The sequence below is a fragment of the Chelon labrosus genome, assembly GCF_963514085.1.
Source record: "Chelon labrosus genome assembly, chromosome: 20".
NCBI lineage: Eukaryota > Metazoa > Chordata > Actinopteri > Mugiliformes > Mugilidae > Chelon > Chelon labrosus.
In genome coordinates, this window is record NC_140353.1 from 4,119,330 (window position 1) to 4,145,073 (window position 25,744).

Here is a 25,744-nt window from a genome sequence, read left to right on the forward strand (position 1 = left end):
AAACAAAACACAAATGTTAAACCATCTCCCTGAGTCCAGCTCAACATTTAACCCAATAAACCAAAGTAAGGAAACATTTGGGAACCATTTTCAGCTCAAAATTGAAACCCAGCCATCACTGGGGATCCCATGATGACTCTGGATGATTACCCTGGTATTACATGTTCGCCGGGAGAGTATGATGCTTATTAACCCCTTACAACAAACGAACACCCTGATTAACTGTTATTTTTACAGTCTGAAATTACAGGCTGCGCGTAAAAGGTGCCCATCTCTGTCCGCGGTGGGCTGTAATTGGATCGGATGGGCTGCCGGTTAAAAGGCGCGCTGATGACGCCGCGGAGGAGGTTCAACCAACGGGACTTTCTCTGTTACTTCTTCTTCTGCTTCTCCTGCTTCACGGGTTCCTGTTGGGGGCAAGGCAGATCAACAGAGAGAGAGAGACACAGAGAGAGAGAGAAAGAGAGAGAGAGAAAGAGAGAGAGAGAGGTTTCCAGCCGGAGAGCCCTCCTCATATATCTCCAGAACACTGCACCTCTGTTCAGACGCATCTTCAAGCCAAAGCTCCGGAGAGAAGCCAGCTGTCAGTTCTGCTGCGGGTCCGGCGGTTTGGGACTCTAAGAAGCCGCTTTCTGAATCCAGTGAACGGGGTGAGTAAGATGAATCCATCTAAATCACATTTAAAGTCTCTTCTTCTTGGGTCAGATTCTCTTTTTGGCTCAATTTAAGGATCTTTGTTGGACTTTAGGGGAATTGACTGCTCAGGGGAAATATTCACCAGAGGAGATAACAATACAAGTTGTTTTTTTTGTTTTTTTTTGATAATGGTTAATAAATTAAAATAAAAACGTTTGATTTATGACCTGTCTTTATTTTAAATGGAATAAGTGGCCGTGGAGAACATGTCTCCCGCAGCCCGCAGAGACAACGCAATAATACACTCACCTTATTATGTAATGTTCATAGGGATATCACAACAGCAGGCATGTTTCACTGAGGCTTCAATTAGAAGTTTCCAGCCTGAGAAGGTTCCCGCAAGACGCTGCTTGCCCCGACTGACTGATTGACTGACGAATAATTGTTAATTTGGTTGGATAAAAACACGTGATGCTCGAGGCTAGAGGCTGGTAAACAGAGATGCAGGAATCTCAATAGATCGGTGTCTTATTGTGATCAAGATCAGTCTCAGATTTTCATCAGTAATCACATATTTTAACGTTTTGATGGACCATTTCTTTGTTTGACAATGTGTCACGTGCAGTTTTGCTGAGGATCATTTGTTAATTCCAACGTTCATCGTATAAAGTAATTTATTAACCAAAAATGTCCAATATTGATCAGTTTCTCTGGTTGTCACTTAGCTCTGTCTTCCTCAGTTTGATCTGATTGCACATTAAATATATTAGAGTTTGGATCTGACAAGAGCAAATAACTAGGTTTTATGGACATTATTAACTGATGCATGCAAATAAAAAGAAGACGATAAATGAAATCCTGAGTCACTAAGAAGCTGCAGGTCCAGGCAGCACCGTCTCAGATTTCCACCACCACCCATTACCATAACACTGTTGCTTAATTCTGGCCTTTGGCTCTTTGAGTGTTTGTCTGAGACAGGCGGGATGACTACATGCTTTCACTTTGCCCTGGCACAGCCATCCATTTAATTTCTTGGCCCGCGGGGTATCTTTTCCTCTCCGTCGGGGCATTCGGTGGTCATGGCTGACAGGTCAGAGGTGGTTTGGCAGCTCCACCTTCAGAGTTGGGGGTGCAGGAAATCCACCATTTGCTCTGGAGGGCAAACAAACAGCCTCTCCACGTGCAACAAAGGCAACATTTTTTGCTTGGTTAAGCAATTAGTGACGAGACAGCAGGAGGAAGTGCTAAGCCTGATGCTTAAAGTGCTCACAGTTATAAAGGATATCTTATAATAGAGGCCTAGATGTATTACTATCACAGAAGGCAAAGAAAACCACCTTATATAACCAATGTTTCACCCGGAGACAACTTGCTCCTCTTTGGATTGGATCCCACTCCAAAACTGACACCTAAATGTAGCATAGAGTGTGTCCGTCAAGCCAGCGTTGAAGTTTCAGCTTTTCATTAAACATTAACCGGCTGCTGCAAAACAAAGCTCAAGTAAAAACAGTTTTATATCCGTGTTTGACACTTGGAAATGTTTTAGGAAACAAAACTGGTTTCCAGACTGTCCTCCAGAACAGTATCCTTATAGCTCCCCTTTAGTCTTTCACATCCCATCAATGACTGTTCACTCTCGTTGTCCCGGCTTGTTTTCCAAGTTGCCCCACGTTGGACAGCCTTTATTAGTCACAGTGACTAAACTCTGGATGCCTTCTCTCTCTCTCTTTTTTTTTCCAGGGAACAATGAAGATGCTGCTTCCTCTGCTAATCCTTCAGCTGCTCCTGGCTCCAGCATTCACGGTACAACTCCCATGCATACAAAAGGAGGGGGCAAAAAGAAAGCCGCATAAAAAAGTCACAAACCAAAACTGAGACACCAAGTTTGGATGTCTCTCTTTTAAACCATGACAATTTATAGAGTAGTTCACATGTAAAGTAGAGTTGCAGCACTTAGACAAATAATCAATGAGCAGATTGATGATTTCTGTCATTTTCAACCACAAATACCAGAACTGAATGTTTACTGGTTCTGATATGTGATTATTTGTTCTATAAACTGTATATATTGAGGTAAGAGTCAAACTCTTTGCTGATGACACAAGATGCTATTTTACAAAGGTCTTTAAGAAATCCCAGTGTCCATCATTTTACTTGCAAAACAGTAAGAATAAGAGACATTTTAGATGTAGATCACAAGGTTCATTTGTTGTTTTCTACCCAAGTGATTGCATGACTAGTAATAGAGAAGAAATTAGATAAGAAATTAGAGGACTGGAGCTCAGTGCCAGAGAAAATAAATTAGAGGATAGGAGCTCGGCACCAGTGAAAAGAAATTAGTGGATAGGAGCTTGGTGCCAGAGAAAACAAATTAGAGGACAGGAGCTCGGTGCCAGAGAAAATAAATTAGAGGATAGGAGCTTGGCACCAGTGAAAAGAAATTAGTGAATAGGAGCTTGGTGCCAGAGAAAACAAATTAGGGGACAGGAGCTCGGTGCCAGAGAAAAGAAATTAGAGGACAGGAGCCTGGTGTCAGAGAAAAGAAATTAGAGGACAGGAGCTCAGTCCAAGAGAAAGAAATTAGAGGACAGGAGCATGTGCCAGAGAAAAGAGATTAGAGGATAGGAGCTCGGCACCAGTGAAAAGAAATTAGTGGATAGGAGCTCGGTGCCAGAGAAAAGAGATTAGAGGACAGGAGCTCAGTGCCAGTGAAAAGAAATTAGTGGATAGGAGCTTGGTGCCAGAGAAAAGAGATTAGAGGACAGGAGCTCAGTGCCAGTGAAAACAAATTAGAGGACAGGAGCTCGGTGCCAGAGAAAAGAAATTAGAGGACAGGAGCCTGGTGTCAGAGAAAAGAAATTAGAGGACAGGAGCTCAGTCCAAGAGAAAGAAATTAGAGGATAGGAGCGCGGTGCCAGAGAAAAGAGATTAGAGGATAGGAGCTCAGCACCAGTGAAAAGAAATTAGTGGATAGGAGCGCAGTGCCAGAGAAAAGAGATTAGAGGACAGGCGCTCAGCACCAGTGAAAAGAAATTAGTGGATAGGAGCTTGGTGCCAGAGAAAAGAGATTAGAGGACACGAGCTTGACACCAGTGAAAAGAAATTAGTGGATATGAGCTCAGTGTGAGAGAGAAGAGGGTAGAGGACATGTGCTCAGTGCATCGTCCCCCAGCAGCCTAGGCCTATAGCAGCATAACTAAGGGATGGTTCAGTCCAGCCCTAACTATAAGCTATATCAACAAGGAAAGTCTTGAGCCAGACCTTAAAAGTAGAGAGGGTGTCTGCCTCCCGAACCCAAACTAGGAGGTGGTTCCACAGGAGAGGAGCCTGATAGCTGAAGGCTCTACCTCCCGTTCTACTTTTTGAAATTCTAGGAACTACAAGTACCTTGAGATCGAAGTGATCTGTTGGGATGATACGGTACGATGAGGTCTTTAAGATATGATGGAGTTAGGCCTTTAAGGGTCTTGTATGTAAGGAGGAGGCTTTTAAAGGGAGCCAATGAAGAGAAGCTAAAACTGGAGTAATACAATCTCTCATGCTAATTCCTGTCGTTGTCATTGCATTTTGAATCAAGCTAGCTAAAAGGCTAAAATATCTATATGTAACAGTGTGTATATGTATGATTTGGTTTGCAAAACTCAATCCCACTTTATGGTCCACTTAGTGGCTCTGCTCTTGTTTTGGATTATATCGGATGACTTTCCTCTGCAACACAGTTCTGATGTGATTGTAGATTTTTATTTAGGACTTCTTCTTAGTTTCAGTTTAAAAATATATAAATATATATATATAACTTCCTGTCCTTTGCATCCAGGTGCCCGGCGTGGATCACTGGGACTCGTGGGGTCCTTACGGAGAATGCAGTCGCAGCTGTGGCAGCGGCGTGACCATGAGAACCAGACGTTGCATAACTCACAGGTGCCAATTCTTTTATCTGTTTTTGATGCACATAAACATATGCTGCACGTGAGCTCACATTCCTTCCCTTTCTGACCAACGCGACTCATTGTGAAGCCCTGCACACACACGCAGGTTTTTGTTCCCCTGTGTGAATAAAGCTAATTGTGAGGTTGACGGGCACAGACTGTATCTTGATTGTAAAAGAATGCCTTGAAGTCTGGAGGACGTGGGCTTGTCTTACATCCAGAACACACTGCTGCAGGGAGGGGCCCCTTTAATATTAAAAGGACTTCTTAGTTGCTGGGTGTTGCCCGTTGGAAGAGGATCGGATGGGGAGTGGACATTTCTGTCTTAAGGCTGAAAAGACTTCAAAAGTGGTTTTAAAGAAGTCAACATAATGTTCCCTGGATTTTGGCCCTCTAATCATTTATTAAATATGATTTCTGGCAGATTTTTGAGTTGCATTGTGAAGAGGCTTTTTTTTTTTTTCTTACGCCTGACTATAACAGGAGCGAGTGAGGAGTCATAAAGCTGTTGCCGGCTTTCATTGAACATGTTGTATGAGGTGTTATTGCGGGAATCCAGCTGGCATGTTGCCTCATGTAACTCACAAAGTGATCTGTGTTTATGAGGAATAGGAGGAGGAGGAGGGAGGTGGAAGAAGATCCTGCAATTAATTAAAAGTACATTAATAAAAAATAAATAAATTGTGTTTTAGTCCAGTCGTTCCCACCCTAGCTTAGCCCACTTCAAATCTAAGAGGTCAAAACAGTAATATTTAGAGGTGTCTTTAGAGGCTGCCTTATATTGCTGCAAGCATTAAAATGCCTTCAAATATGAATTATGGCACGCTGTTAATCCCATATACTTCTGTTGCATCTAAGTTGGACAAAGCTGAACATCAATCTGCTGCAAGGATGTGGACTCAAGGAAAAATCTCTTAAGAGTCTCTTATCAGAAAAGCTCAGAACTAGTTCAGTTCTGCCTCACAGTTGCAAAGCTGTTACTGATTGAATCTGAGTGTTGTTTTAGTAGTACGTTTTTTAAAAACAGCCTCAGGGTTTAAGGTTTAAGTGAAACCAGGTGAGGAGTTTACAGGAAAAATCTTCCTTCGGTGAAACTGTATCCAACTCGTAGACATCTGACGTTTTTTTAGGGGGTCCCACATCATGATGTCTGAAAGGGGCTGAATTCATCTTAAACTTTGAGTGTTTTGCAGTTTTTATCTGTGCTTTTAAAAGTATAATCCACTGCAGACACAAGGAAAACACAAAGTGGAGTGGAAAGTTCAATGTTCTCTCTTTTGAAATATGGCGTGGGATAAAATGGAACTACGCCAGCAAAAATTCTTCTAATCTTGTTTAATATGCAGTACGTTCTGACAAAAGTGACTCATTATTCTGTTCTCTACTCAAACGTCATCTTTTGTTGACATTAAATGCTCTGCCGAATATGAAGGTGTGTCTCGGGTTACTGTGGGGGGACGTCAGAAGTTTGATTTTCTTTTTCTGAAGAAAGATGCCCACCAGGCAGAACGCGTCTATAAAGAGCCCTTTCTTTAACATGTCCAAACATTTTCACTTTGTGGGATATTTTGTTGCATTTATGTGACAGCAAACTGTAGTTTTTCGCCCACATTGATATGAATAAGACTGAAAGTAGGATGTCGTGATGTGTTCAGGTGCCGGTTTTGAACATGTCCATGCAGTCAGCGAGTCGGTGAGTCAGGCAGACGGTCTGTTAATTAGTCGTTTTCCTCTCTTCGGCAGAAGGATGAGTATTAGGGAGGAAGATCTGTCCTTTGCCATTATAACTGGATGAACTCATACCTTTAAACACTGTGATTTGACAGGTTGAATCATTGTGTGCTTTACAGGAACTCCCACGTCGTTACACATTAATTTTCATACAGAACTGGCTGATCTTGCTACCCTGAGGTTGTCATTTTGTCAGCCGTCCTCCATATACTATTTTAGTTTGTGTGATCAATAGCGGCCACTATTTGCATATTTTATTTTCCACTCGTAAGGGAAACATTCTGTTTTGAACTTGTTTCAGTGTCAGTTCTGGCGTGTCGACAGGAGCGTGTGTTGTTTCTAGGCTTAAGGGCAGGTACTTTTTGGAGGTGACTCAATCTTGAGTTATCAGCAGGGCTGGAGAGGCGGATGGCGAAACCATCTGCCGTCTCACAGTTTGCCGGTGTGCAGGCAGGTGTCTGGGCAAAGTTCAGCACGGCTGATGTCGAGGCTTACTGCTGTGCTGTGAGGTCGTTTTTATTTTTACAGGTACAGATTAAAGAGGAATGCTGCTTAATGTCAGAGCTGAACCTTGTTATTTCTGCAGACAGTCTGAGCTGTATCTGAATATGTTCACTGCACCTAGTCATTAAATGTTTCTGTCCCACAAGGAGCAGTTATGAAGTGTTAAGAAAACAGTTGATTTTTTTCAGCACTGATGAGAAGTGAAAATGCAAGTTGTTGCTCAGTTTACTCGTCAACACTGGCCTGTGGCTCTGGATGACGTTTTCAACTTAATTGTTATCTTGGGTTCTCTTCACAGCTTGAGACTTTAAAAGCTTTTCACAGAAAGTCGTGATAAACAAAGTGTTTGTGGAGCTTGAGATTTACTAGAAGAAAGGATACATATCAGAATGTCTTAGATTCTGCTGCTTTCATTTTCAGCAATCCTTTAGTTGTCTGTTACTAAGATAAGATAAGATAAGATAAGATAAGAAGACAACAAGATATGAGATGAGATAAAAAAAAGATAAGATGAGAAAAGATTATACACAACGAGATGAGAAGAGCAAAAGATCAGACAAGATAAGATTGAATAAAATAAGATTGGAAAAGCTGAGCTCAGAGAAGATGAGAAAAGATGAGATGAAATCAGACAGGTTAAAAGATAAGATCATAAGATGAGAAAATATTATATAAGATGAGAAGAAATTAGAGGAGAAGAAATCAGACAAGATTTCAGATCAAATAAAATAAGATGAAAAAATATGAGCTAAAATGAGATGAAGGTGGAGGAAAGGAGATGAGAAGAGATTAAATGAAAGGATACAAAATAAGATGAGAAATTATAAAACAAGATTAGGTGAGAAGAGATGAGATGAGAAGATACAAGATGAGATGTGCAGAGAATAGATACGATGAGAAGAAATTAGAAGAAAAGAAATCAGACAAGATAAGATCAAATGAAATAAGATGAAAAATATGAGATAAAATGAGATGAGGATGGAGAAGTAGGTGAGAAGAGATTAAATGAAAGGATATAAAATAAGATGAGAACTTATGAGATGAGACAGAGAAGAGATAGAATTATGAGATGAAATCAGACAAAATGAGAAGATAAGAGATGAGATGAGATGAACAAGACGAGGTAAAATAAGATGATAAAAGATGAGATTAGACAGTAAGAAGACAGATGAAAACAGATGAGATGAGATGAGATGAGATGAGATGAGATGAGGCGTGATGAGGCATGCTGAGGTGAGATGAGGTGACTTTCCCTCTCATCCTCATCCTCATTTTCATGTTTCCTTTTCTTTCCACTCAGGACGGATGGAGGACACAACTGCGTGGGACCTGACAAGTCCTTCCGCTCTTGCAACATCCAGGTGACCAAACCCATTCTCCCTGTTTATTTCACTTTGAATTAAACCTGTGCCTGTTTCTGCATCGCTGACCTTTGACCTCACTGCTGCATTCTGTCGTCCCACTACAGGACTGTCCAGAGGGATCCAAAGATTTCCGTGAAGAGCAGTGCTCCCAGTTCGATGGGACTGACTTCCAGGGCAAACGCTACAAGTGGCTCCCGTATTATGGAGGTCAGAAGCAAAAGTGAAGCAGAGTTTATTCTAATGGCTGTAACTAGTAATTACTGGAGATTATAGATGAATCAATGGAGAGAAACATTTTAAACTTTAAAATCCAACTCCTCTCTCTGGCAGCTGAGAATCCCTGTGAGCTGAACTGCATGCCAAGAGGAGAAAACTTCTACTACCGCCACCGCAGGGCCGTGATTGATGGCACACCATGTCACCCAGGACGGAGGGATATCTGTGTGGATGGAGTCTGTAAGGTAGGTTGGAGTGGAAGGGAACACAAGAAGTGAAGACGTAAGGGGAGATAAAAGGATGTTTCAGTTTCTGTGCTTTCCAAAATCAATTCTAAGATGTGTAAAAAAAAAAAATATTTTTTTATCTGGATACACAATTTTGTGGGTCCTGAGATACTGTATAAATGTTTCTAATTAGATTAGAGCTAGATAGGATGTCCTATTTTACTATGTAAATGCTCTATGACCTCTACTGTGAGTAAGTACTGAGAAATCTAGTTTGCTCATAATTTTGTTTTGTAAGTCAGAGTCCTATCAGTGAAATCTCTCAGAGGTGGAACTTCATGTCTGCAGTCAAACTCGTCTCTTACACCTCATTAATCACAGAGGACACAATCAGAGGAGCAGCAGGGTCTAAGATTAGTTTCACTATGTGGTAACGTCAAACACTTCTTCTGCTTTTTTCTCATGCAATTATTGCTGCAACCCATGAACCTTTTCCCCATGAAACACCTCATAAATTTAACCTCTGACTTTACATCTCTGTAAATCTCCTCCTCTGACCAATGCAGCGGTCCTAAATCTGCTCTCTTCTCAGAATTTATTTTTGAATGCTATTGTTGAGTTTTAAAAAACTGATTTAACCTTGAAACCATGCTTTTCTTTCCTGGTTTTAGAATTGGTACTTTCCCAGAAACAGTGTGTTCCCACATATATTTTCATAACAATTAGTCTCTCAACACTCTTTAAACTGGGTCTTACATTGTTTAGGCTGTTGAACCTGCTAATCTGTGATTTGAGTGCTGCCTTTTGTGGTCTAGCACTCTAGCAATGTTTACTTTTTTATGTGCAATGCCACTGCTTGCTTTAAACGAAAACAGTTAAAAAACTATGATCTCAGTGGAATAATATGAGTAAGTAGGCTATTAATATGGGCCAGTATCAACATGAATAAACTATACTCAACTAGACATGTAATTGATGTCTGAGGGTGTGTACTGAATGCTGCAATGAATTGTATTTCTCAAGATAGAAAACTCTCCTGACAGATTTTAAATAATCACTGAGATGAGCTAGAAAGAAGAAGATGAGATGAGACTGGATGAGATGAGATGAGATTGAGTCAGACAGGACAAATAAGATAAGTGGGATACGATGAGATGAGATGAGATGTGAGATGACATGTGAAATTAGAAGGGATGAGATAAGATAAGAAAAGATAAGATGAGACTAGTAGGGAAAAGGAAATATGTGAGATGAAGTATGAGATGAGATGAGACGAGATGTGATGTGAGATGAGATGTGAGATTAGATGTGAAATTAAATGAGGTAAAACGAGATGAAATAAAAAAAGATGAGATGAGATAAAATGAGAAGAAATGATATTTAGTCAGACAAGATAATAGAAAAGATAAGTGGGAAGAGACGAGATAAGAAGAGACGAGATGACACGTGAGAATAGATGTGAAATTAGATAGGATGAGAAAATTAAATGAGATGATACAAGATGAGAAAAGAGGAGATGAGACAGAAAGAGAAGAGGAAAGATGTGAGATGAAATGTGAAATAAAACGAGATGAGATGTGAGATTAGATAAGAAATTAGATGGGATGAGAAAATGAAATGAGGTGATATAAGATGAGAAAAGAGGAGATGAGATAGAAAGAGAAGAGGAACGATGTGAGATGAAATGTGAAATGAGACGAGATGAGATTTGAGATTAGATGTGAGATTAGATAGGATGACAAAATGAAATGAGATGACACAAGATGAGAAAAGAGGAGATGAGATAGAAAGAGAAGAGAAAAGATGTGAGGTGAAATGTGAAATGAGACGAGATGAGATAAAATGAGGCGAGATGAGATGCCTTTACATGTGAGATTACATGTGAGACTAGATAAGAGATTAGATGTGAGATTAGATAGGATGAGAAAATGAAATGAGATGATACAAGATGAGAAAAGAGGAGATGAGATAGAAAGAGAAGAGAAACAATGTGAGATGAAATGTGAAATGAGACGAGATGAGATGTGAGATTAGATGTGAGATTAGATAGGATGACAAAATGAAATGAGATGATACACGATGAGAAAAGAGGAGATGAGATAGAAAGAGAAGAGAAAAGATGTGAGATGAAATGTGAAATGAGACGAGATGAGATAAGATGAGGCGAGATGAGATGTGAGAATACATGTGAAATTAGAAAGGATGACAAAATGAAATGAGATGATATAAAATGAGAAAAGAGGAGATGAGATAGAAAGAGAAGAGGAAAGATTTGAGATGAAATGTGAAATGAGACGAGATGAGACGAGATAAGAACGGTTATCTTTCAGGAAACTCTCTTATATCTATAGCAAAGAAATATGAAATAGAATAAAAGTTCAGGTGGAGTCTTGGCCATCTGTTTGCTTATGAAACCTTTCCCTCCTTTTGCCTTCGTCAGCGTCTGGGCTGCGACAACATGCTGGAGTCTCCTCAGCAGGAGGACCCCTGCCTGCAGTGTGGGGGCAACGGCCAATCCTGTTATCAGGTCAAGAACACCTTCACTGTACGCGACCAACCAACTGGTACGACGCATGTTTCTAATCAGCAAAACATTTACCATCCTCTGAGGTAGCAGGAAGCTGGAAGACATGGAAAGCCAAATTCTTTACGTTTATATCCTGTTTTCATGTCAGGCTACAACCAGATGTTCATCATCCCTGTCGGAGCCACAACCATCAGCATCAGAGAGACAGTGGCCACTCGTAACTACCTGGGTGAGTTTTAACTTTTTAGAAACTGGGATCAAATGAAATAATTTTTTACATAGTTTTGTAGTTTGTCATGCTCCACCTAACAAAACTGACATGAATGATCAGCTATCAAGAACCTGCGTGGAGAGTACTACCTCAATGGCCACTGGGTAATCGAGTTTTCCAGAGCGTCACCAATCGGCGGCACCATGCTGTACTACCAGCGAGGTGCTGAGGGCGACAACATCCCAGAAACCATCATTGGCCGTGGACCCACTACTGAACCGCTGGTTGTTGAGGTGAGATCCTGAGATACTGAGGTGTTTTGTTCACAGGAATCAACACTGCATAAATAGCCTCACACTGCAGAGATCTTAATGTTGTTGTCAATTATTCCTCCAAAAAAAGGAAAATTAATGTTCAAAGCACATGCAATAAAGCTCTGGGCCCATAAACAAAGGCCTGAAAGGAGCTAAACTTAACAAACCAACAAATCTAAAACAGGCTGATCCAACCAGTTACTTACTGTAAAGAAACAGCATAAAACACATAACATACTAAATGCAAAAAACTGTCTGTAATTCAAAATAAATCCCATTAATCAAAGCCAAAAGTATCAAACTTAAGTCCTATAAATTACACAAAGTATAAAAATTAAATAACCTAAATCCCCCTAATGTGGAAGGCACTTGGTACAGCCTGATTGGCATTTCCTGTATTTAGCACTACTGCTTCCTGAGGCCAGTCCCCAATTCAGGCCAGATGATCACAGCAGCGGAAGCAAGGAAACCCCCAAGAACTGGTAAAACATAAAGAGGATTAGAAGCATTTAAGATAAATAAACTGCTGAATATGAAAAATTTAACTAAAGTCCTGCTCAAAAGTCCTGAAAGTAGATAAAGAGATACCCAATCAAGCAAATAAAACCAAAATATTTTACTTGTGTATTTGTTTATTCATGAAAATGAGCCAATATTACAGTCTGATCTTCACAAGACACATCTATGTGAATGACCAATGAATTCTAAATTATACCAGCAAATTCTAAGAGAAATTGTCAGGACACCTGTCTGTGAGCTGAATCTTAAGAGAATTTCAGTCATGCAGCAAGACAACAAACCCAAGTGCATACAGTAAGTTGTTCCACAAAAGAATTGTTAAAGAAGAACAAGTCCTGACCTTAATCTAGTAGAAATATTGTGGAAGGACCTGAAGCAAGTAGTTATGAGTTACATGTGAGATAAATGAAGAACTGAAGTGGTTCTGTACAGAGGAATGGGATAAAATTCCTCCAAGCTGCTGTAGACGACTGTTCAGCAGTTACCGGAATGATGATGTTGACGTTTGACATCTATGTTCGCCCCCGTCCGCTCAGCTGATCAGCCAGGAGCCCAACCAGGGTGTGGAGTATGAATACTACCTTCCAAACGGGCGCTCCAGAGAGGGCTACTACTGGAGCTTCGGATCTTGGTCGGCGTGCAGCAAAGAATGCGACTCAGGTCAGGCTGAGACTACCAGCTGGAACTACTGCTAGGTTTATTTTGCCATCTCGCCTCTTGGAAAACAACACCTGGTCTCTTCCCTCTTTAGGCTACCAGTCTCGGTTGGTCTTCTGCACCATCGATAACGAGGCCTATCCCGACTATCTGTGTGCTTCTCTGCCAAGACCACAAACCAACCGTACCTGCAACCCCCACCCATGCCCGCAGAGCCGCAGGTAAACACACTTCACAGAATAAAATACCGGAGGTAGTTTTTGTTCCATTCATCCAAGTAACTTCCAGAGCAGCTTGTTGTTGACTGTTGTTGGTGTGTTATGACTGTCTGAAAGGATGGCGTACCTGTATCCACCACAGTTGTGGAGATCCTCAGAAAGACCCAGAGCGTATGTGTTCAGGTAACCCAGGGTCTGTGGCGAACTGCAAACACAGGGGGAGATGTAATTATTAAGCCAATATTTTTTACTAAATGATTGAAAACAAATTCTCTCCCCCTTAAAATGTGTTTGACTCTAGCAAAGCCTGTCCCTCGGCACAGGGTGGCAACTGTCCAGCTCAGAGATCTCCTTTCAACCTTTTAATAATTTATCTTAGACGGGCTTTCCGCCTCCGTCCAGGGGAACTGAACCGTGATCGGATGCCACGTTTCCGTCAAAGACCCCCCTCTCCTCTTTAACCTCCCGACCTCTACCACTGATCCCTGAGCTGGGCTGCTGCCTGACTAGCTTTAGCAAACTCTAAAACTCTCTGTCCGTTAATGACGTTTCTGTAGGTTAATAGTCGTCACGTGCTGCGTGTGTTTGTGGGATCGCGTGCATCTGAGTGGGACACGGTGGTGTGACAGTAAATAGTTTCAGCTTCAGTCAGTGACTCTCTGGTATTTCCTGCTTCTTTTCTTTAAAGCTCAGAAACCTGAGATGTTTAGGAAGCTCGAGTAACAGCACCCTCATTATTCTGCAGCTTTAACATTCACTGCATGTTAGACCACAATCAGTAGACGCTAACTTTAAAGATGGGAGATGGTTGTAGTTGTGTTACTACTTCTAGTAATTAGTCTCAAACTAACCAGGAAGTGAAAAATTGTTTCTGTTTTTTTAGCTGAGATTAACTTGTAGCAATAATCTGTTTAAAACGATGCATCCTTTTATAAGCATGCATTGCATTTGAAGGGTTTCATTTCAAAATGCTGGTTTGTGTCTGAACAAGGAATATTTACTACTTAAGAGAAGTTTACCTCTCGATTTAAGTTGGAAACTTAAAAGTTAAAGCAGAAACAAACCTCTCCGACATTTTGGAATGAAACTCCTTCCGCCAGTCGTCTCGTTTTACTCTGATGTGGTGAAGAGACTGACTCTCTCCCTCCTCTCCGCGGGATCCTCAGCTGGAGGACCGGGGAGTGGAACGCCTGCTCCGTCACCTGTGGCGGAGGCTCTCAGGTGCGCAGCGTGCAGTGCGTTTCCCACGATGCCTCGGGCCCCCGGGTGGTGGAGGACGCCGTGTGTGCCGCCTATGCCGAGGCCCCCCCTGCTCTGCAGACCTGCAACATGCACAAGTGTGCAGAGTACCGCGTGACTGGATGGAGCGCGGTGAGTGAAGTCTACTTTGACGTAATTAGCTGACTGGGACGACACACTGGTTTACATCTAAAGGGAAGAATCAGCTGCAAAATAAAGTTTCAGTCTTATCTCAGACTAAAGCACAAACTAAAGAGCAGCTGAGTAACGGATCCATGATCTGTGTGTCTGCAGTGCTCAGTGACCTGCGGTCCAGGTGAACAGACCAGGGAAGTGACCTGCGTGGGTTCGGGTGGAATGATGCTGGAGGAAACATCCTGCAGCACTTTGCTCCGCCCGCCCGTCGTCCAACCATGCGAGATGGCCCCCTGCTCCAGACAGATCAGCTGGCACGTCGGAGAGTGGGGACTGGTGAGAGGGATGCAACAATACGATGGCTGTGAATAATCACCAAAGACGACATTTCATTGATGATTACCGCTCTCCATTTTTCCTGCAGTGCTCCAGAAGCTGCGGCTCCGGCAGCAGAGAGCGTCAGGTGATCTGCTCGGACCAGGAGAGGAACCTGTACCCTGTGGACCAGTGCAACCTGCACCCTAAACCCTCCACAGTGGAGCGCTGCAACACCCAGCCCTGCTACAGCCCACAGGGTGAGGACATGTAACATGAGCTCCTACATCAGGCTCCCTGCATCTTCTGCAACATATGTTCTCGATTGCTGGTTTCATTTCTACTTATCTTCACACACTCCTTTTGCACTCTTGTCATTTGCAAATGCTTTAAATGTTTGTTGACACACTTGCAGCTCTATATTTAGTACAATGGAATGATTCGCTAAGAGCCAAAGCATGCGGTGAACATGCAAAGACAAAAACATATGATAAAGTGCAAAGAAAAAGTCACAGCCAGCCTTCGACAGAGTTACTTGAATCGCACGCTCAGATTATAAACTGTCCTGTTGTTGTTGTTGTTTTGTTTGTCTGGGTGCAGTTGTTCCCAGCGTTCAGGACCCGCGAGGACACGACAACACTCAGACTGGCTTCCAGCCCTATGTGCCAGATCATGCTACAGGTCAGACTCATCTCAGACTCACAATCTCATTGGAATGAACTGAAGTGTGTTAAAGTTGTGCATAAATTGCTTCAGCATCTCCCAGTTACTCAGAAAGTCAAGAATAATTAAATAAACTACTTAAATTGCCATATTTAGTCAACAATCTATTAAATTTGAAGCTTCAGATTGTTCCCATCATACTTTGTAGCGCTGAAAACTGTACAAATTCCTGCCCTTGTGTTCCTCCTGTCTGCTGATATAACTCCTGTCACTTTGTCCTCCATCACTCCCCCACCTCCCCCTCCACCCCCACTCAGTCTGTCCCCTCACTAATTATCCAGGCCTGACTGACATGTTTTCAGGCTTCCATGGCCGTGCTTTGCCTGATTAAAATATTTCCGAATCACTGAAGTGTGCTAGCGCTGGCTGCCGTGTTTCTTGCATTTTCTGGCATCTTCAGCACCATGTGCTGTGCCACTGGTCAGGAATGTCCCTTTAGACGTCTTGTGTGCGCTAATTTCCAGAGAGACTGTTTATACCAATCACTGGCACGGATCTTTTCCAACGTTCCCTCCTTTATCTTTCCATCAACAAATATTTCGAAATGTTCTGAGAAGTGTTTTGTCAGAGTTCTATGTGCATGCATCCAGGCTCACTGTGTGACCTCAAACACAATAGACCCTATTGTAAAGCTGCAAAGCGCTGTGTGAACGTCTCTGTTGCTTCATACACAGTTATCTGTTTAAAGCCACGTCTAGTTTACATGTGTGAATCCTCCCCTGCTTGGTTTCAGCCCGCAGGCCAGAGACGAGGGACCCGACCCAGACCAACAGAGTCTACGACCCTCACGGCTCCTCCCTGGCCCTCCACTGCAGCCAGTCTCGTTACGGCTGCTGCCCAGACGGCCGCACCTCAGCCGGTGGTCCTCAGGGTCTGGGCTGCCCGCAGGCTCCAGCTCCCACTCCTGTCCAGCCGCCGTGCCTTCAGTCCGGGTATGCTCCTCCAGCCTGTCATTACGCTGCGGTCGAGGTTTCATGCAGAGCCTGTTTTAGAGTCTTTGTCTGGGTGTCGCTTTTACAGCTACGTGACCGCACCGGCCATGATTAGCATCATGCATGACCAGAATAGTAAACCCAAACTGACCAGACTGAGGCTGAGGTTTTCTTAGAGATGTTGTAGTTTCTGTTATTTTTGGCTTTCAGTGCAGGCTGTTTCACTCATTGCACCGTCTCACTTCCTTTTCAGTTACGGCTGCTGCCAAGATGGTGTGACGGCTGCTCAGGGCCCCAACAGGGAGGGCTGCGTGGAGTATGTGGCCCCTGCACCCACTGTAAGCATATATAGAAGAAATCATTCTTATTAGTTTCCATCTCAGCTGGACAGGACAGAGTTTAGCATTTAAAATAATTTGCTTTCATTTCACACCTCTAGATTGGGAGTGTTATACTAGAATGCATTCATTTCTCATTAGTGTACCTAATGTTTTCTCCTCAGGCTGCTCCTTCTCTGCCTACTGAGAATGCGGTGCAGTGCCGTATCACCACCTACGGCTGCTGCTTCGACCGCACCACGCCTGCAGCAGGACCCAACGGGGAGGGCTGCCCCGACCCACCCAATCACAGTAAGATACAAACCAAGAGTGTTTTATTTTTATTGTTTATTCATTTGAAAGAGACTCGTATAGAGAAACACTTACAGTTGCAGAAGCGGCATTCCAGTGTTTTGTGCATGTGCGTACAGGTGAAGCTAATTTCCAACACCAGTCTGTTGTCGGGCATCAGTTAGCAGTCATTAAAATACTTATTAATGTTCATAATCAATACTGCATGTACAATAAAAGCAACAACAGCAGCCTGTAACAAACAAAGAGACAAAAGTAGTTTAAAATCAAGGTCAATGAATTTACCATATATGGTTTACTTGCCCTCAACAGAAGTGCTGATTCAGGCACTTGTCAGCACACACTTTATCACATTAGACAACATTAGGACACTTCTTTGTGGTACCTAATACAGCAGTTATGCAGAGCTGGACCTTGCAGACGACATTTGACCCTGATCTGACCTGAGGGTGTTGTCTTGATCTTCTCTGATTGGCTGGGTGAAAACCACATGCTTCTGAAGTTACCAAATATGGTTCCTCGCCCCATAAAGGGTTAAACTGTCAGGTAGTGAGTTCAGAGTGTTGGGCCTCTAATTGAAAATGCAGTTTTTGCAAAGAAAGTTCAAATTCAGTGAGAGAATATTAATTTTAAAAACAAAGCACTGGCGATAGAAACAGAGCTTTGTTCTAGTTGCACTAGATGAAAACAGATGTGTCCTTCCCTGCAGTCGAGCGGTCCATCTGCTCCCTTCCCCGAGCCGCCGGCTCCTGCAGCAGCTGGGTGTCCAGGTACCACTTCGACGTCATCACCGCCAAGTGCGTGCAATTCTGGTACGGAGGTTGCCACGGCAACAGCAACAACTTCATGACCCGCGCAGAGTGCCAGAGGGCGTGTCCGGTCCCCGCGCCCAGCCAGCGGCGGGACACCCCCGCGGGAGAGCCGACGCCTAGGAGAGAGTCCACCCCTGGTAGGACCCCGTCTGCGGGGTCAACGGACGCACGGTCACGCAACATGGGGAGGATTTTCACAGTCCAGGGCGGCTCCACCAGCACCGGCAGACAGGCCACAAGCGCAGCGACGCACGCCCACAGGGCCAGAATCCACCTGAGGCCACGCCGGCCTTCTACCGCCGCAGCCGCTCAGGACCCCGGCCCGGCCGCGAGGTAAGACCCCGAAGATCCAGGGAGCACGGTGAGAAGCTCACTCCCTGCTCCAACCTACCACCACCACCACCACCACCAGCCTCATAATGCTGTTCACAGCCTTCTTATCTCTGCCAAAGGAGCCCAAATTCACTCTGCCCCACGGGGCCGAAGAGTGAGCAGGAGGAGAACCAAAGACAAATCATGGAAATATGATGAGGAAGTTAATGTTCAGGTTTTTTATTTGTTTTTTTTAATCAGTGTGCCTGCTCTAAAAAAAATTATCTTACAAATTCATTTAAGCCAGATGAAGGATCCTAGCTTACATCATTATCATTTCAATAATAAAATTATTAAAGAAGCTTTTGTAAAGAAAAAGAAGAGCAAAGACTAAATCCTGCCTTCTTTTCCAAGACTTTCAGAGAAGTCAATACATTTAAAGTCAGTAAACACAAGTATTATATTAAACAACCATGCATTCTTGTTTTTCAAATGTCCATCAGAATATTTTACACGCTCTATTTTATGCAGCCTGCTCTTTTATGTGGACGTTTTGTAGACCTGGTCAGTCTGAGCTCTCGCTTTCCAAAGCTGCTCCGCGGTGTCTCACGCCTCACGCCTGCTTCCGTAGAGTCACACCTCGTTTTCTTTCCTCTAACCCTCGACGCGACGTCAGGAGAAGTCGACAACCTCGCAGCGAGCCACCGAACGGAACGGCTCCACTGTTTTTTTTCACGCTTCTGGGACTCTTCGCTGCTCTTAAGTGTTGCCCCCGCTTGCCTCACTTTGTGTTGCCATCTAGATGTGATTGGATCGAACTAATAAAGGTTCTTGCTGTGAAGCTTCATGTCCTCGTTCGTGTGTCGTCACTAAACCCTGTGTGTGGTGGCAGCTTGTTTTCGTGGGTGATGTTGGGTCGTGTCTCTTGTGTGTCGACGTCTTTTTCCCCTCTGAGCTTTTTTTCCTGATAAACTCTTGAAGCCGGGTTGTGGGCGCTCTTTATGCTTGCTTTGGTGACCAACAGTGGAGCATAAAGTGACTTTCGTTCTCTTTCTCCCTTCCACATGTCTCTTTCTTCTTTTCTTTCTTTTCCTCCTTTTCTTTCCTTCCATGTATCCCCTCATGCTTCCCTCAGTTTGACCCTGGGAGGAGTAACCATCGATAAGGGCGACCCCTCCACGGTGGAGGCCCTGGTCGGCCAGACAGTGGTGCTGCCCTGCAGAGTCAGCCCTCCGCCGTCGTCCACCGTCATCGTGGAGTGGAGAAGAGAAGGTGTCGCTCTGTCGACTCACAGGTGAGTTCAAAACACTCTTAGTGACTGAATGTGTTCTTGTTTTTATTATTATTGTTCTCCATCTTTCTGCTCATGTCGTCTTCAGGCATCACCAGCAGCCCAATGGGTCCCTGTTAGTCGGCCCTCTCACTAAGTCGGACTCTGGCTGGTTCTTGTGTGTGGCCACTCGGGAACGGGAGCGAGACCACCGCTACATTTACCTGTCTGTCTCAGGTAAGATGATGTTAATAATGTTTCGTAAAGAAGCTGCTATTCTGTAGAAGTCATATCTTTGTATTTACACTAAAATGAGATTATCTGCACAATAGTTACAGCTACTGTAGCACCCACCTAGACCAGACCAGGCACCCCGACCCCATAGCAATGACACTCCTTGATGGCAGCAGCCATCCCCAGCAGGATGCAGCCTGACACAGACACACACACAAAAACACTTTAGGAACAACTAAAAAAAAAAAAACATGAAGAACAGCACAAGGTGTTGACCTGGCCTCCAAATTCACTAGATCCCAAACTGATCAAATATCTGTGGGATGATCCACAGAGGCCCCTCCCCTCAAAGCTCCCCCCACTAACAACACCCTGCACAAGGGAGACCTACACAATATTGGGAAGGTGGTCATAATGTTATGCCTGATCGGTGTAGTCCTCGCTGCAGTGGTGCAGATTTAATTCCAGCCTGTACCCTTTGCTGCACGTCCTCTCCTCTCTCACTTCCACCATCACTTCCTGTCATGAGACCCCATGCAGAAAATAATTTAGGTGCATTTAAGTGAAATTGAGTTTAAACATTTAAACGCACCTAAATAAACATGACTATACACAGCGCGGATTGTTCTGTGGATTTCTTTAAAGATTAGCGCGGCCTTCTGGGAACACTTTCACCTCATGTGCAGCCGTGTAATTGGGGCCAGATTCGGTCCAAACCCTAATTTGGTCCCAATTAGTCCGTCACGCGAAAGTCGAGAAGATTGGGGTGAAGCCGATGTCCCTGGTTTTGCGTCAGAACACGCTGACCTTGGAAAGTTCTTCACGCATGACACGTTAATGTGACATTATGTAAGTGAGTTATTACAGAAGCTTTCTCTCTCTCCCTCTCTTGTGTGTTTGATCGTGTGTAGAAGGATCACCTCCGCTGGGCCCTACCTCGCTGCCCCGAGACGGCCCACTCCCGAGGTAACAACACTGTCTCGGTGTCAGTGAATCATTTCCAGCGTATTCGTAAATGTGTGAGGCTCTGAGGGAAGAATCAATCCTTGGCACTGGCTTTACGTTCCTGTCATTTCTCTCAGGTTCAGCATTGAGCGCTCAGGCTCATCTGTGGTGGAAATGCGAGCGGGACAAACAGTCAGACTGCCCTGCACAATAGTCCCTCCATCAGCGCTGCAGTCTGTCATCATTCAGTGGACCAAAGATGGACAGACCATCAGTGACTCCAGGTAATCTGCTGGTTAATGAATCTCATTTCAAAGCCTTATCAGAAAGTGTTTTTTACTTAATAACCAGCAAGATCAATCAGAAAAGACAAAGAGAGGAGTCCAACAATCATTTACTTGCAGCAGTAAAAACAGGAAACGCATATGCTTAATTAATGCACAGAAAGATGCATCAGTGGACACACAACCGTCCACATTAATATTACCCACTGAACTTAATCTGGATGAGTCAGAGGGTTTTCTGATGCTCAGTAAAAGAGGAACGTCACAATGCACGAGGTTCAATCAGGAAAGAAAGTAAAGATTTTAGTTAATACTGTGCACACTAAGAGGAATGTGATGATGAGGATCTGGACGGGATGAAGATCTGGTCGGGATGAGGAGTGGACCCCTGTTAACTTGACCTGGAGCAGGGCTGCAGCAGTTTCAAATTAAAATGGGAACAGAGAGACAGCACAGACATGATTGACACTCCAGTAGTCAGCTGATTAGACAAGCAGAAAGAGGGAGAAAATTGTGAATATGTGAGGATGTACACCGATCAGCCACAACATTATGACCACTGACAGGAGAAGTGAATAACATCGACCATCTTGTGACAATTCAGTGTTCTGCTGGGAAACTTTTGGACCTGGCATTCATTGGTGTGGATGTTACTTAGACGTGTAGCACCCACCTAGACCAGACCAGGCACCCCCACCCCATAGCAATGACACTCCTTGATGGCAGCAGCCATCCCCAGCAGGATGCAGCCTGACACAGACACACGCAAAAACACTTTAGGAACAACTAAAAAAACATGAAGAACAGCACAAGGTCTTGAGGCTTTGTGAAGAGTTTAATCAAACCCACAAAAAAAAAAGAAAAGATATGAGTGTAACCAGAGCTCCTGAATGCTGCTGTGCTGCAGGTTTACCAAACATTCAGACGGCACCCTGATCATCGGCCCCCTGAAGAGCGACGACTCTGGCGTCTACACGTGTACGGCCTCCACTCAGCAGCAGCTGGAGCAGAGGCAGCTGCAGCTCAGAGTCCAAGGTGACTTTAAATCACTTTTTAAATGAGTAACATCTAAAAACTATGATTATCATGATCCTGTGGATGTTGTAATGCCACATAATCACCAGCAGGCGTCAGTAAAGATCAGAGACCACGTGAAGCCCTGCTCATGCTGCACAATTTATTTGGTTTCATTCTCCAGCTGACCTGAGGATCACCACAGCTCCCAATAACATCCAGGTGTCAGAAGGCAGCACAGCTCTGCTGCCCTGCGTCGTGTCGGGAGACAACGTCAACATAGGCTGGTCCAGGTAAAGATGATCTCAGTAGACGTCATGTTAAAGTAAAGGCCCAAAAAATGGTACGGCATGCACAACACTGCAATTAAAAAGTCACAAATACAGAAAGGCTACTATTAAAAGGACATCAAATGACCCGTTTTGTTTGATACTTGTCTTTCAATATGCAAAAAACTTCCTTAAAATATTTAGATTACATCTGTATATCTGTCTTACTTCCTGTGTTTTCGTCCTCCTTTAATTGTTGGATTGATTTCTCCTTGTGTGCTCGGCCCTCATTAACTTCACCTGTCACCCCTCTGCCTCTTCCCAGCTTGGTTTTGGTCCTTGACCTGTTTTTGGGTGCCTTCCCTTTCCCTGCAGTGCCTTTTGTTCCCTAGCTTGTTATATTTTATTCCCCAAGTCCCCCTTTGTTTGTCCCCCCATTTACTTCACCACTTCAACGCAACACACAGGAATCCAAAAGAGAAGCTTGTGGGGTTTTTTTTTTTGCTATCTTCTGCTATCAAACCCCTACAGGTAAACTCTCTTGTCCTGTTTTTAACTGCAGAAACGGCGTGCCGGTGCGTCCCGACGGCCGTGACATCCTCATGTCGCCCGACGGCAGCCTGATCCTAAATCACGTGAAGCCTTCGGACGAGGGCACCTACACCTGTAACGCCTACACTGGCATCTACTCCGTGAGCGCCACCGCCGAAGTGAGGGTCATTAAAGACACACAACAAGGTGAGAACAGTAAGAAAGTTGTTCCTAAAGCGTTTTTCTGTCTGCATCCTGCTGGGGATGGCTGCTGCCATCAAGGAGGGTCATTGCTATGGGGTGGGGGTGCCTGGTCTGGTCTAGGTTCTTGTAACGGTACCTTTTCTACATAAATCTGTTGAATTGTTTCTCCTACGATTCATTTTTATCCATTATCAATCTCCCTAATCACCTAGAGTCATGTACTCTTACATGCTGCATGTTTGCTTTATCCAGGTGTTTGTATGAACTCATCTGCTTGTTCCCTTCTCTTCTGTCCCACCTCTTTTTTTTTCTCTCTCTATTTGGCCGACGTCAAGCTCATGAGCTCCTCTCTATGACCTGAGTTCTGCTTGAGGTCAAAAGGGAGTTTTTCTTGGTTGCATTGGTGCTTGCTCCTGGGGTTTCAGGCTCTGGATTCTGCAAAGCATCTTCAGACAAGTTGTGATTGTTAATGATGCTTTACTATAAAACAGAATTAAAGCAATCTAGTGATGCCACAACATGTGGTCTGGACTGGCTGGCTTAACCGAGTACAGGTAAACATGTCAGGGATTAGTGTCATGGTTGGGTTGGCTTTGTTTATCAGAAAGTGAGCTCCACCTGGAGTCTGAATGTTCATCATAACAAGCGATGTGTTTGTTTTGGATGAAAAAGCAGCATGCAGGTGAAGAAGCGACTAGGCTTGTTCCGTTCTTGTCAGCTTTATCCGCTACTGAAAAACAAATCTGTCTTTATGATTTTTGTCTAAGAGTTGCATCACTCCTGTCTTGCAGGCGTTGATGTGCCTCCAGAGTGCGTGGACCAGCCCGAGCTCGCCAACTGCGAGCTGATCGTTTACGCGCGACTCTGCTCCAACTCGTACTACTCCAGTTTCTGCTGCGCCAGCTGCACCAGGCACTCGCTGAGGAACGACAGGTACCGTCGGTTCGGGTTATGGACGCGCAGGGTGTAATTACCAACTGTGGGACGGGAGGAGGAGGAGTCTGGGGAGAGTGTTCAGAAGCTTTGGACTGCATTTTTATTTTCTTAAAAAAAACAAACCCTGAACTGCTGCATTTTTGCCAAAAGGACTCTAAACACTGACCATGCTGTGCAGAAATTCATCAGTGCATTAACAAAAGGGACAGATTACTGTAGATGTAGTTAAAGCTGTTAAAGTGTCTGAGGAGATAAGTTATTCACCCACTGGACCCGTGTGTTCTCTGTTTTCTAGAGAATCATGATGATTTTTACCTTTCAGGTTATTCAGAGGATATTATTATTTTTTTTCTGTTGTTGGTGATTCACTGATCCTGTGTTCTTTATTTCCACTTCATATTGTTTATTTTTATGTAATTTGATAATAAAAGTACTATTTTGATAAAAACCCGGGCTGGCTTGAAGGATTTTGAACAACTTGCTCCTCCAGGTTGCTCCATAAGAAGTCGTTCAATGCGGCAAATTAAATGTGTCGCTCAGCTGCATCTTTCTCTCAGGTGGTCTATGCGTTTAAGTTGTGCCACGTGTTTTCCTGGTAGCTTCATTTAGGCTGCTAATGTCGCAGGTTTAGGCACAGGTGTTTTATAATTAAATTATTTATTTTATGGCTTCTTTAGGTCGTTATCGGAGAGGGATGAGCTGGTATCTTTACAAAGGTTATGGTGAAATGAGCTCTGAGATTAGACTGATCCTCTGTACAGAAATTCAGTCCAAAGAGGTAAACAGATAAGAACCATTTAAAATGAGAAAATATATCAAATACGACATCTTTTGGTACCATTGTATATTTAATATAAATATATAGTTGGAGTTTTAAGGCAACAGTGGAAGCTTTTAAGTCTTTGGACAAACTTAACTCAGATTTTGCACTAAATTATATTTCAGATCATTTTTCTTTTCATTAGGTTTTGCCTGTTTTTATTTAATCTCCGTTCATGGACAACGTGTCGCAGCAGATAAAACCAAAGTCTCAAAGATGGCCAAGTTCAGATTCAGGGTCAGGTTCTGGGTTCGTGCTGGCACACCGTCACACTCCCGGGGCTCAGTGGGACACTTCGATAGATCTCGGCCATCCAAAAATAATTTAATTTTAAGATGCTGCGTATGAAACAAGTTCCATTGACATTCAGTGTCCAGATGAGTGGAAGCAAAGACCACAAACTAATGCAGAATGTCATTTAGAGTCACTTGTTATCAGAATAAACTACTCTCACCACATGAGAAAACTAAGACTGGGCCTAATGTTTTGTCCTGCAGTGCGGTTAGTGCTGGTTTGGGTTAATCCACGTGGCTGCAGCATGGTGAGAAAATGCTCCAATGCAAAACTCCCATTTGAAAACATCATATTTTATAAAGCAGCATTCTCTTTACCTCAGGCTTGGATGCTGTTTCCAAGATCTAGTTTTAAATACATACCTTGAGTTTTATTTATGAGATTTGCAGGCAGAGGAATGAAACTAGCGTCCTATAAATTGATCTGATGTTTATTTCTTTTTAAGGGGTCGTTGTTGTCTTGCTTGCAGATGCACCGCTGGCTTCACAGATGTCGCTTCCTGTTTATTTGAATTCACGCCGCATAAAACATAATTTAAATGATGGATTTAATTTGAAACTTGTCTCTTTAGGTTTCTGGTCTTTGTTTTCGCTCCTCTAGTTGCTGAATATGATCAGAACTTGTGCTTTACGTGTCATAAAATCTTTTTTCATGGAGGCATCATGTCGGTGTGGTTTGGCTGTTACTAAATTACATTAAATGAGCTTTTTATTTGAATTAATGCAGGGCTGATGTTTTGCCCCGGTATCTTCTGGTTTGGCTCAGTGCGGTTGGCTGCCCAATACAAAACTCC

The 25,744-nt window shown here is 43.5% G+C and overlaps 1 protein-coding gene across 1 annotated transcript; it reads left to right on the plus strand.

Annotated features, from left to right (window-relative positions):
* The first annotated feature begins 524 nt into the window (after positions 1–524).
* paplna (papilin a, proteoglycan-like sulfated glycoprotein) lies at positions 525–25,364 on the plus strand. Its single transcript, XM_084568391.1, has 27 exons — positions 525–650; positions 2,377–2,439; positions 4,454–4,557; positions 8,101–8,161; positions 8,269–8,371; positions 8,495–8,625; positions 11,048–11,171; positions 11,283–11,363; positions 11,466–11,638; positions 12,715–12,838; positions 12,930–13,056; positions 14,220–14,424; positions 14,587–14,763; positions 14,852–15,002; positions 15,343–15,423; positions 16,199–16,397; positions 16,651–16,735; positions 16,900–17,026; positions 17,736–18,171; positions 19,286–19,444; positions 19,530–19,657; positions 20,566–20,620; positions 20,737–20,883; positions 21,791–21,918; positions 22,082–22,190; positions 22,729–22,904; positions 23,693–25,364. The coding sequence occupies exons 2-27, from the start codon at positions 2,383–2,385 to the stop codon at positions 23,869–23,871; spliced, it is 3,627 nt and encodes a 1,208-aa protein (XP_084424517.1). The 5' UTR covers positions 525–650; positions 2,377–2,382; the 3' UTR covers positions 23,872–25,364.
* The last annotated feature ends 380 nt before the right edge of the window (positions 25,365–25,744 follow it).

Coding starts and splice junctions, on each gene's coding strand:
- paplna (XM_084568391.1), top strand. CDS start 2,383: ATGAAGATGCTGCTTCCTCTGCTAATCCTTCAGCTGCTCCTGGCTCCA. Junction 15,424..16,198: donor TGTGCCAGATCATGCTACAG/GTCAGACTCATC, acceptor GCTTGGTTTCAG/CCCGCAGGCCAGAGACGAGG. Junction 20,884..21,790: donor CAGACCATCAGTGACTCCAG/GTAATCTGCTGG, acceptor GCTGTGCTGCAG/GTTTACCAAACATTCAGACG.